The sequence below is a fragment of the Entelurus aequoreus genome, linkage group LG20, assembly GCF_033978785.1.
Source record: "Entelurus aequoreus isolate RoL-2023_Sb linkage group LG20, RoL_Eaeq_v1.1, whole genome shotgun sequence".
Lineage (NCBI taxonomy): Eukaryota > Metazoa > Chordata > Actinopteri > Syngnathiformes > Syngnathidae > Entelurus > Entelurus aequoreus.
Window position 1 is genome coordinate 4,054,010 of NC_084750.1, and position 12,051 is coordinate 4,066,060.

General features: G+C 40.8%; 1 protein-coding gene across 3 annotated transcripts in view; it reads left to right on the plus strand.

Annotated features, from left to right (window-relative positions):
- The window catches only part of casd1 (CAS1 domain containing 1), a 111,436-nt gene that overhangs the window by 61,390 nt on the left and 37,995 nt on the right, over nucleotides 1–12,051 (plus strand). For all 3 annotated transcript variants that reach the window (XM_062029234.1, XM_062029233.1, XM_062029235.1), the window contains one exon: nucleotides 11,588–12,007. In XM_062029234.1, coding sequence (XP_061885218.1) covers nucleotides 11,588–12,007 — 420 coding nt within the window. The remainder of the gene's footprint in view (nucleotides 1–11,587; nucleotides 12,008–12,051) is intronic.

The following is a 12,051-nucleotide window of genomic DNA, read 5'->3' on the forward strand; positions in this document are numbered from 1 at the left end:
AAACAAACGCCATTGGTGGATCTACACCTAACATCCTATGTAATGATACCAAGTACAATAGCGTATCTAGTCGATACTAATATGATTACATCGATATTTTTTAGCATATAAAAAATCTTATTTAGTTTAAATAAAAAATATATTATGTTTATAAACTCAGGAAATATGTCCCTGGACACATGAGGACTTTGAATATGACCAAAGTATGATCCTGTAACTACTTGGTATCGAATTGATACCCAAATTTGTGGTATCAACCAAAACTAATGTAAAGTATCTAACAACAGAAGAATAAGTGATTATTACATTTTAACAGAAGTGTAGATAGAACATGTTGAAACAGAAAATAACCAGATATTAACAGTAAATGAACAAGTAGATTAATCATTCATTTTCTACCACTTGTCCTTAATAATTTTGACAAAATAATAGAATGATAACTAACACAACATTACTGCATATGCCACCAGCTAAATTAGGATCCTTTGTTTGTTTACGTACTACTAAAAGACAAGTTGTCATGTATGTTCACTATTTTATGTAAGGACAAACTTGCAATAAGAAACATATGTTTACTGTACCGTAAGATTTTTTGTTAAAATATAGCCAATAATAACATTTTTTGTGGTCCCCTTTATTAAGAAAAGTACCAACATATTTTGGTACCGCTACCAAAATATTGGTATCAGGACAACACTACTGCAGAATTAACATCATTACAAACAATAATTGAATTGAAAGCAAAACAATCCGTATTAAAGCAGGGTCTCATGGTCATTTGATCATGATGTTTTTATAAATATATTTTTATAGTACTTTTAATATTGTTTATTTCATTCATTACATCATTATGTTTGAATAAATTATTTGATAGCCCTAACCATACTTGCCAACCTTGAGACCTCCGAATTCGGCAGATGGGGGGCAGGGGGTGTTGGGGGCGGGGTTGAGGTGCAGGCAGCAGACCCATTCCCCTTCGAGCTGTTACAGACAGGCCATTAAAGAGTTGGCCAACACAGCAGAGAGGACGAGCCATTGGTTGTGGTTGAGGAGGAGTGACACCAGCTGGGCTGCTAAGGCTAACACCTAATGGGATGCACACACCCAGGGATTTGATCACCCTGTGGTGGGCCCTTCCTCGGCAGAGGGTGTCTTGTGGTAAGCCGGGCCGAAACACCCCGTGACGCTGGGGCACACAACTGAAGATGTGTCCCAATGGTGGAAAAGCCTCCCAGCAGTGTCACTTAGCCTCATTTAGGTATGCGGTCAGGTGCAAGCCTGGCTCAGGGAGGAGGACGCCCCTGCCATGCAGAGTCCCCAGGGATTGTACCAACTAGTCCTTTCAACAAATTCGGTAGCGTCCCGGAAGAGTTAGTACTGCAAGGGGTTCTGGGTATTTGTTCTGTTGTGTTTATGTTGTGTTACGGTGCGGATGTTCTTCCGAAATGTGTTTGTCATTCTTGTTTGGTGTGGGTTCTCAGTGTGGCGCATATTTGTAACAGTGTTAAAGTTGTTTATACGGCCACCCTCAGTGTGACTTGTATGGCTGTTGACCAAGTATGTCTTGCAGTCACTTACGTGTGTCTGCAGAAACCGCATACAACATGTGACTGTTAGTATGGAGAAAAAGCGGACGCGACGACAGGTTGTAGAGGACGCTAAAGGCAGTGCCATCACGGCACGCCCTCAATATTGTTGTCCAGGTGAAAATCGGGAGAAATTTGGGAGAATGGTTGCCCCGGGAGATTTTCGAGAGGGGCACTGAATTCGGGAGTCTCCCGGAAAAATCAGGATGGTTGGCAAGTATGGCCCTAACCCCAACCCTTTGTAAACTTTTTTTTAAATGCTAGCCATAACATTGTTAGCCATAACATGTTTTCCTTCATAAGTTGGAAACATTCTTCATTAAAATAATAAAGCTATTATAACAATAATAAGTTAAGATAAGAAGTTGTATTTAGTACATCATAAAATATATTTAAGGTTGGCATACTTAGAAATATTTTTTTACTATATAATATAGCTAAAAAAAACTAAATAAGTACCGGTACATAAGTCATATCATAGACTGTGGCCTTCTTTGTAGTATTGTTAAAACCCACTGTTAAATTATCTATTGTTGGTAGTGATATCATATTTTAAGTACCTATTAATGCCTTACTTTGCATGGCCTTATTATACAACCGGTAAGGCATTAACTAAGAGTCTTCCCTCAATAACCTCAGAATGATTGCCAATTAGTGCTAATTAAGAAAGTTGTTGTAAATGATTCTCCCTTTAATACCACTTAATGAATATGGTCGGTTCTTACATAACATAACAAAACATAACCCTAACCCTAACCCCTAACTCTAAATTAAGTCTTTGTTACTTCGAATATGTTCCCCTAGTGTCCAAATAACTCTAAATTAAGTCTTTGTTACTTAGAGTATGTTCCCCATACAATGTTACCTTTTGTTTTTAGTGTTTAAAAAGCAGGGCTGTGTTTAGAAGTAAAGAAAAGCTTATTTTTTGTTAATTACACTTTTTAAATGCCATTCTGATGCATTCAGGTAAGAGAGATACTGTAGATAGTTTGCGGTAGTTAAAAGAAGAACCTTTACCATAATGAATAATTGTACATTCACCTTAAAAATTATTAATTTATTCAATAAGGAAAATGAGTATGACACTCAGATCTTATACATATAGCAGAACGCTACCAAAGAATAATACAAGTTTGATATTTTGCACAGCGTACTGTTTTCTAGCTAACAATGTTCTGCCCTCACTATACGTGTTGAGGTTATACAGCTAGGCAGACAGCTAACAAACAATCCAACACGTTCTAATAAAGTTCCAAATCAAATGAATCCATTTAGGCTCTTTATTGTTGTGGATCTTGCTTTGTCTTTTCCTATCATTACTTTTGTCTTGCACTGGACTTTTATTTTTGTAAAACTGAAATACACACAATGACAAATGTATAAGCTATGTGATTCAATAACATACTGAAATGTAATACACAATATGTAAATATTAGTGTGGTGGGGCGTGGCCTGCGGGCCTGCGGAGGAGCGGGAGCGGCTTCAAGATTAGCGGCAGGTGCGTAGATGACACGGCTGTGAGTGGTTGTCTGATGACCTGCCGCTCTGTAAAAGGCAGCGGTCGGGAAGGAGAAAGGTTGTTGTTGATAGTGGAGGAAATGACACATGGCTGAAAAGCACCAAGTATTGAAAAATAAATCATTGTACGCAAATATGGACACGGCTGTGAAGTCTATCTTGGGTGGTCCAGAGAACCCGGTAGAGCAAGACCTCTACAATTAGCTTTACACAAATATACAGTACTATCATCAAACAAACACTCCTGAGTGTTGAAACTATTTAGATGGTGAAAATATACGACTGGCCGCTAATTTAAGTCCTCAAAACATCCATCAAAACAGTGCACAGAAATCGTTTTTCAATAAACAACTTACTATCAAATTTAACCACTTTCCACCTTAATATTGAGTTACATAAACAAGTTAAACAGTTTACTTACAGACTTATCTTTTCCAAGGCTGGTAAGAGCTAACACAACTTGTCTACTTCTCAATTGTCTCATGAACTGAACTGACATTGTCAACCCGGAAGTGCCCAAACAAATGAGGTGTAGTATTTTCCTATTGCCACAAGGTGTCAGTAAGAGTCTACAATCAAATGGGCATAACACTCCCCGCCTGGTATAATGATTATACCACTATTCAGTCTCTTTACGAACGAGCAACACAACCTCTGATACAGGTCTAGTGTAGATTCTAGGAGTACCTTGACGGATGATCTTGACGCCTACTTTTCTTACTTTGTTGTCATGGCTGTTGATAAACTTCACGATGAGTCCAGTGGGCCATTCATTTCTTCTCACCTGTCCGTCTTTCAGTAATACTAGGTCTCCAACTTGCAGGTTAGGCCTTTCTGCATACCATTTTTTCCTAGGTTGTATGGTTGACAGGTATTCTTGTTTCCATTGTTTTGAGTGGATGTCTTTCACATTGAAGTCTCCTGGCGGTACAGATATGATATCTCTCTTCTGCGGATGATAAAGGGATAAAAGACGCTTTGATGCTTGCTCCCGATTGTTTGAGAGGTGGCGACGAGGTGATCAAAAGGGTAACGGGCCAACCCAAGTATTTGACCCATATTTGTATACTTCTCTGTTCATAATGTTAAGGAATGCTTGACCATCAGGAGACAAACCTGGTTTATCGTCACTCTTAGCTTTTTGAAAAACTTGGCTGCGGAGGTTGTCCATCTCCTCCAGATGTTTGGGGGGTTGCAGACCATGGAACGGATTAGGGCTGCTGAACTTTTCAGTGACACGGATGGTGTTAGAACATAGACTTAGAAATGTTTCTCGTCCATTGTGCAGCAGATTAGTCCTGAAGACATTGATGTTTGCTGGCTTATGAGCTCCTCCAAGACATACTTCCCCGACTATGACCCACCCTAGGTTAAGACGTTGTGCATAAGGTGCCTCGTCAGGTCCATTGTACTGTTCCCTTACTTTTTGCACTTGGATGATATCTCTTCCGAGTAAAATCAAAATTGCAGCATTGGGGTCAACTGCTGGTATCTTTCCTGCCAGTGGAGCTAGATGAGGATGATGCTGAATAATCTCTTGTGATGGGATCTCGGATCTGTCATCGGGCATCATGTCGCATTCTATAAGTGTGGGGAGAGGTACTGTGGTTTGCATGTCCAATGACTCTATAATGCACGTCTTACTGCTGTCTCCATTACCCCAGAACATGTCCTCAGTGTGTATGGTGCTGAATCTGATTTGATGCTGAAGAGATTGAAGAAATCTGTTTTAGCAAGGGACCGGTTACTTTGCTCATCCAGGACTGCATACATTTTGACAGCTTTCTCCCTTTGGCCTGCAGGGTATACTCTGACTTAACACATTTTGGAACAGGATCTTGAAGTCACTGAATTCCCACATATCTCAGTACACTTTGATGTCACAGATGGGATGAGATGTTCATTATTCTCCCTGCCTTGATCTTCCTTCATTGGGGAGTTCTCTGTTATTGGTGGTGGACCAGGGTGAAGCGCTGTGATGTGCCTAGTGCTGTCACACTCTTTACATTGCACAGCTTTTTCACAATCCTTTGCCATGTGTCTCGTAGATGCGCAACATCGATAACAGATGTGTTGCACTTTCAGATAAGCCTTTCTTTCTTCGAGTGGTTTGTTTCGGAAGCCCCGGCATTTACGCAGAGGGTGAGGCTTATTGTGGATGGGACAATAAGCCTCTATTTTATCTGGGTCTTCAGATTTCTTTTCTTGGAAGTTGTACTTAGCTTCAGGTACTGTCGCCACTTCAGTTTTCTTTACGGACACTGGTGTCCTGTAATTCGGTTGAAGTCGTTCTTGTCTAGCATTAGTTACGCTACCACTGGTGACACAGGCAAAGCTGGGATCATTGCGGATCCTAGCTTCTTCCATAATGAAGTTCACAAAGAAGTGAAATGGTGAAGAAGCCACATTTTTGTCCTTTTTGTATACTGGGCCTGCCTGCACTAGCCCATTTTTCTTGGAGACGATATGGTAGCTTGATCAGGATGGGACTAATGCCATGAGCTGTGTCAAGATGAAGAAGACCGGGTAAAATTTCATTTGACTTTGCTGCGTCCAACTCAAGAAGAAGGTCCCCGAACTCTCTCAGTCTTTGGTTGTCTGTGTTTGAGATATTTGGGAAGTTCTCAAGTTTTTTAAGTAAAGCAAGCAATTATTTCAGGTGCTCCGTATGACTCCTCTAGCCTCTGCCACACCATTTCGACCCCAGCTTCTGCATTGTGTATGTACACGGCTCTTAATCTCTTAGCTTGTTCTGCTGATTGAGGTCCAAGCTATTTAGCTAGAATATCCAATTCCTTGCGTGCACTGAGATATAGGTCCCTTGTGGAACCGATGAATGATGCCTTCCAGGCCCAGTAATTTTGTGGTTGGTCATCAAACTTAAGAAGACCAGAGCTAACCATCTCTTTACGCATTAGGTATTTAGCCAGGTCTGATGCACCACGATTGTCGAAGGAAGTTGCTTCTGGTGCAGAAAAGTGATGAGGTTGGGTATGGTGGAATGATTTTTGATATGAACAATCTATCCTTTGAGTTGCATCGTTCCTTGTGAAGGTGTCTTTTGATGGACTTGCAGTAATACGAAGCGGTGGAGTCCCCACGTCTCCCCGATGTGGTTGTTTGTGGTGCTGGACAGGTAGGTAATAGAGCACATGGTACTTCACATCATCCATCTCTTATCTATTAGCCGTTGTGTTGACCTTAATATCTTCATCGTTGTCCATTGTCTGCTGGCGCGCTGAGGAAGAGATCAGTATTGGCTGATTTAAAGAATGGAGTGAGTGTTGGCCATGAGATGCCTCTGACAGTTGCTCCACAAACTCTTTAGTGCATTCTACTGGGCTTAGCACTGGCATATTCAAATCAAATTGGCTTCTTTGGATATCACTTTCTTCTTGAGCTGATATGTCTACTCTAAAACATGTGCTTCAGCAGCTTTTGATGATTTTAACGGGAGCAGATTAGCTTGTTTTTCCGCTTGCTGTTTTATCATTTCTGCTTCTTTTTGTGCAAAGGAAAGTTTAACACGTGCACTTTCTGCTTTTGCAGCAGCAACGCTCACTGACGTCATCTGACTTGAGTGAGAGGAATGTGACGATCTTGAACTTCTTTCATGTTCGCTTACGTCTTCTTTTGAATGCTCCATGGTGTGCTTGTTTACCACTGGATGTTGAAGAGATTGCTGCCTTATGTCCCTGTGAAGCCCGCTGTGCTTTCAGTCTTTTTACTGTGCTGCCCTCACTATACATGTTGAGGTTATACAGCTAGGCAGACAGCTAACAAACAATCCAACACGTTCTAATAAAGTTCCAAAGCAGATGAATATATTTAGGCTCTTTATTGTTGTTGATCTTACTTTGTCTTTTCCTATCTTTACTTTTGTCTTGGACTGGACTTTTATTTTTGTAAAACTGAAATACACACAATGACAAATGTATAAGCTTTGTGATTCAAATAACATACTGAAATGTAATACACAATATGTAAATATTAGCTTTACACAAATATACAGTACTATCATCAAACAAATACTGCTGAGTGTTGAAACTATTTCGATGGTGAAAATATATGACTGGCCGCCATTTTAAGTCCTCAAAACATCCATTAAAGCAGTGCACAAAAATCGTTTGTTATTGTAACGAGTGGAGGACAGAAGAGCTTCTTAAAGAAGTTACAGGTCTGTGAGAGCCAGATATCTTCCTTGTTTGAAGTGACCAAATACTTATTTTCCACCATAATTTACAAATAAATTCTTTAAAATACCTACAATGTGAATTCCTGGATTTTTTTTTCACATTCTGTCTCTCACAGTTGAAGTGTACCTATGATGAAAATTACAGACCTATGTCATCATTTTAAGTGGGAGAACTTGCACAATCGGTGGCTAACTAAATACTTTTTTGCCCCACTGTATATGGGTTGAGCTGGGCATAGAAATAAACTTTTGTAATTGGGTTAAAATGCTGTGAAATAGTGGCGTAATGCACTATCCAACCATTTTTTTACCGCCTGTCCCTTTTGGGGTTGCGGGGGGTGCTGGAGCCTATCTCAGCTGCTATCAAGCCGTAGGCGGGGTACAGCAGCCTAGACAAGTGTAAATGCACTACATTTACTAAATTACCTTAAATAAAATTAATAAAGTTAATTAAAAATGAAAAATCACTTTAATCAAATTAAATAATACATTTGATAGGGTGGATGGATGGATGGATGGATGGATCAACTAAAATGGTGTACAGATTAGAAAAACTACAAGTTGTAATACCCCTTTCTGTCTGTAGGAAGCATAAATCATTATGACTTATGGACTACAACCAAGATGGCGGGTTTATTAGTAAAGACTACAAAATTAAAATGGCGACCGGATATGACGTATAATTTCTATTTAAAGTTAAAAGTTAAAGTACCCATGATTGTCACACACACACTAGGTGTGGCAAAATTATTCTCTGCATTTGACCCATCACCCTTGACCACCCCCTGGGAGGTGAGGGGAGCAGTGAGCAGCAGCGGTTGCCACGCGGGGAATACTTTTTTGGCGATTTAACCCCCAATTCCGACCCTTGATGCTGAGTGTCAAGATGGGTCCCATTTTTATAGTCTTTGGAATGACTTGGCCGGTTTGAACTCACGACCTACCGATCTCAGGGCGACACTTTAGGCCACGCCCTATGAGTGTGATGTCGCCCCCCTAATAGCTCCCCCCGAATTGGTGCTATGTAGAAGCCACACCCACTTCCTGGGCAAGTCATAACCCTAACCCCCTGCCCCACTTTCGGGTCATAAATCAATTAGGCCCCGCAGCTTCTGCTGACCCCCCTTTTTTGGTGCTTCTCAATTTTTCTGACAGTATTAGCTAAATCAATACATCAATTCGCCATGCACAGCATGTTAGCAGGGTTTCCCCTTAATGTATTTGATTGTGGCGGTGCACCACGACTTGATATTAGTTGCCACACCTAACACAATAAAGTAATATAATGTATTGTAGCGTCCAGAAGAAAACAAAGCTTTTTTTTTTTAAAGGCCTACTGAAACCCACTACTACCGACCACGCAGTCTGATAGTTTATATATCAATGATGAAATCTTAACATTGCAACACATGCCAATACGGCCGGGTTAGATTTGTAAAGTGCAATTTTAAATTTCCCGCGGAATATCCTGCTGAAAACGTCTCGGTATGATGACGTTTGCGCGTGACGTCACGGATTGTAGCGGACATTTTGAGACACCATTGTGGCCAGCTGTTAAGTCGTCTGTTTTCATCGCAAAATTCCACAGTATTCTGGACATCTGTGTTGGTGAATCTTTCGCAATTTGTTTAATGAACAATGGAGACAGCAAAGAAGAAAGCTGTAGGTGGGAAGCGGTGTATTAGCGGCCGGCTGCAGCAACACAAACACGCAGCCGGTGTTTCATTGTTTACATTCCCGAAAGATGACAGTCAAGCTTTACTATTGGCCTGTGGAGAACTGGGACAACAGAGACTCTTACCAGGAGGACTTTGAGTTGGATACGCGGTACCGTGAGTACGCAGCTGCGGCTTCCAAACATTTGATCGCTTGCCCGTACGTACGTGCTGCTATGTGCATTTCACGTACGTAACTTTGGGGACTTTGGGGAAATATATGTGCTGTATGAACTTTGCGGAGGTGAACGGTACTTTGAGCTGTGGGATTGAGTGTGTTGTGCGGGTGTTTGATTTGTATCGGCGGGTTATATGGACGGAAGGGGGGAGTTGTTTGTTATGCGGGATTAATTTGTGGCATATTAAATATAAGTCTGGTTGTGTTGTGGCTAATAGAGTATATATACTATGTTAAAGAGGTTCATTTAGCCTACTAATGTGTATTTATAAATGGTTGATTTAAAAAAAAAAAAAGAGTATATATACTGTATGTCTTGTGTTTATTTAGTGTTTTAGTCATTCCCAGCTGAATATCAGGTCCCACCCGCTTCTCACAGCATCTTCCCTATCTGAATCGCTTCCACTGCCCTCTGGTCCTTCACTCTCACTTTCCTCATCCACGAATCTTTCATCCTCGCTCAAATTAATTGGGAAATCGTCGCTTTCTCGTTCCGAATCGCTCTCGCTGCTGGTGGCCATGATTGTAAACAATGTGCAGATGTGAGGAGCTCCACAACCTGTGACGTCACACTACTTCCGGTACAGGCGAGGCTGTTTTATCAGCGACCAAAAGTTGCAAACTTTATCGTCGATGTTCTCTTCTAAATCCTTTCAGCAAAAATATGGCAATATCGCGAAATGATCAAGTATGACACATAGAATGGACCTGCTATCCCCGTTTAAATAAGAAAATCGCATTTCAGTAGGCCTTTAAGCTTTTATTGCCAATTTTTGGCCAACAACGGGCCTAATTCCAGCAAGTATTTCCTCCATGCACACACGTCTGTCTCCGTGTTTCACTCCTTGACACACAACACTTGTTCATTCTCCGCCGACACGGAGAATGACCATTGGAAAAATTACTATCATAACACACTAACATACACATTACAGTATGAATAGCTAAATATAGTTTATTATTTGCGCACTATTGACTAATGATGCACCAAAAATTTGTCCGGAGGCAGCGTGTCAGCGCTGTGGATCTACTTTAATAAATGTGAGACAACTAAAATAAGATAATATGTTAGTTGCAATCTTCACAATTTAAGATGACACTAGCGGCTTTTAATGAGAGAAAGGCTTCCAGCAGCGCAAAGCAAGTGTGACGTCAGGCTCTCTGCAGCTCACTTTTGGTCATGGACATGGTGCGACAGAATCTAAACACAAGTACAGTCTCCAATAACACCAGAAATAGATGCTGGATTTGTTGCCAGTTCTTTTTATTAAAGAGAGAGTAGAGTAGTCACTTTTTTTTGGAGCGATTTCTCCAATCTTTTTAGTCAAAAGGATTGGAGAAATCTCTGAAAAAAAATTGTCAACAATGTACATTGTACAATAAGCAGCAAGAATTAAAAAATACAACAAAACGGTATTGTGTAATAAAAAATATATATGTTAATACTATAGTTAATAACAGATTTGTTTTAAATGTATAGTGGCGACTTGTCCAGGGTGTACCCCGCCTTCTGCCTGAATGCAGCAACCCCGAAAATGGACAAGCTGTAGAAAATGGATGGATGGTATATTCACATTTGTTTGCCTTTTTAAAGAATACATGCATCATAGCAAACTATGTGATTACGTTATATCGGCCACGCCCTCACCACCACAGGTATTTTGGCACTTTAAGGGAAACCTTCTGTTTGCATATCAAGATGTCATAAAATGGAGATATATGTAACAAAGTAATTCACCTCGTTGGCTGCATGCTATATGAAGGAATTAGCTGGAAAGTGTTCTTCTGTGTGTCAGTTGCAACAAAGTGGGACAGCAGCGCAACAATTCTGGTAAACGTCACTTCAAAATAAAAGCATCTTTAAACTTCAAAATAATATCATACATTTGGTGCTTTTAGTTGACAATGAAACCTGCATATATTAAAAAAAAACAATTACTGTAACAAATGTAATAAAAATAATAATTAGAAATGTAAACAAAACAACTAAAATAACTAACCTGACATGTAGATATTTATGAAAAGTAATACGCTGCAGTCACATAACTTTGAGGAAAATCGAGTAATTTGCTGGACTACAACCAAAGTATTGATCCTACCATCCAATACCATCCAATACTATGTATATTTAGACAGATACTTTTTTCCAAGGCAAAAGTTTGTGCTTGAGGACTAGAATATGGCTCCGTGGTCATGTGTGTGCTGTGCTGGTATTGTCGTAGTTTACATCAAGATCAAAACTGCTCAATGCCTGATTGTCTTTATGTGTGGGGTGGAAATACCTCTTAAGATTCAGAAAGTCTTTGTGCGTATCAGCCTAAACCATACACGCTGGAGCTATTGCTCATCCAGAGAAACAGTCTTACTACACATAAATATTGATGTGTTGCTTCAGGGAGCCATGGTGCTGATGAACGCTGTGTGCAACAAGCTCCTGAGGCCCATCGACGGCTCCTGCTGCCAGACGTTACCACCACCCAACCTCTTCCAGAAACTATGCGCCTGCTTCTTCGTGGGCTCTGCCCTCGTCCTCCTGACCCTCCACATCCTCGGCAACAACCGCCAACATCGGCCCGTTCCGCCGGACGTGGAGAGTCTTGGAGAGAAAAAGCCATCGACAGCAGCAGCCCCTCTGGGTCTGAAGGCACCGTTCCAGGCCCTGTGCAGGATGGGAGTCATCATGGCGTACTTTTACCTTTGTGACCGGGCCGACGTGTTCATGAAGGAGCAGAAGTTCTACACACACTCCACATTCTTCATTCCGCTCATCTATATATTTGTCCTGGGGTTGTTCTACAGCGAAAACAGCAAAGAGGTAAGACTGCACTTTTTGGACATAACTTAAGTTGAACTGCACTT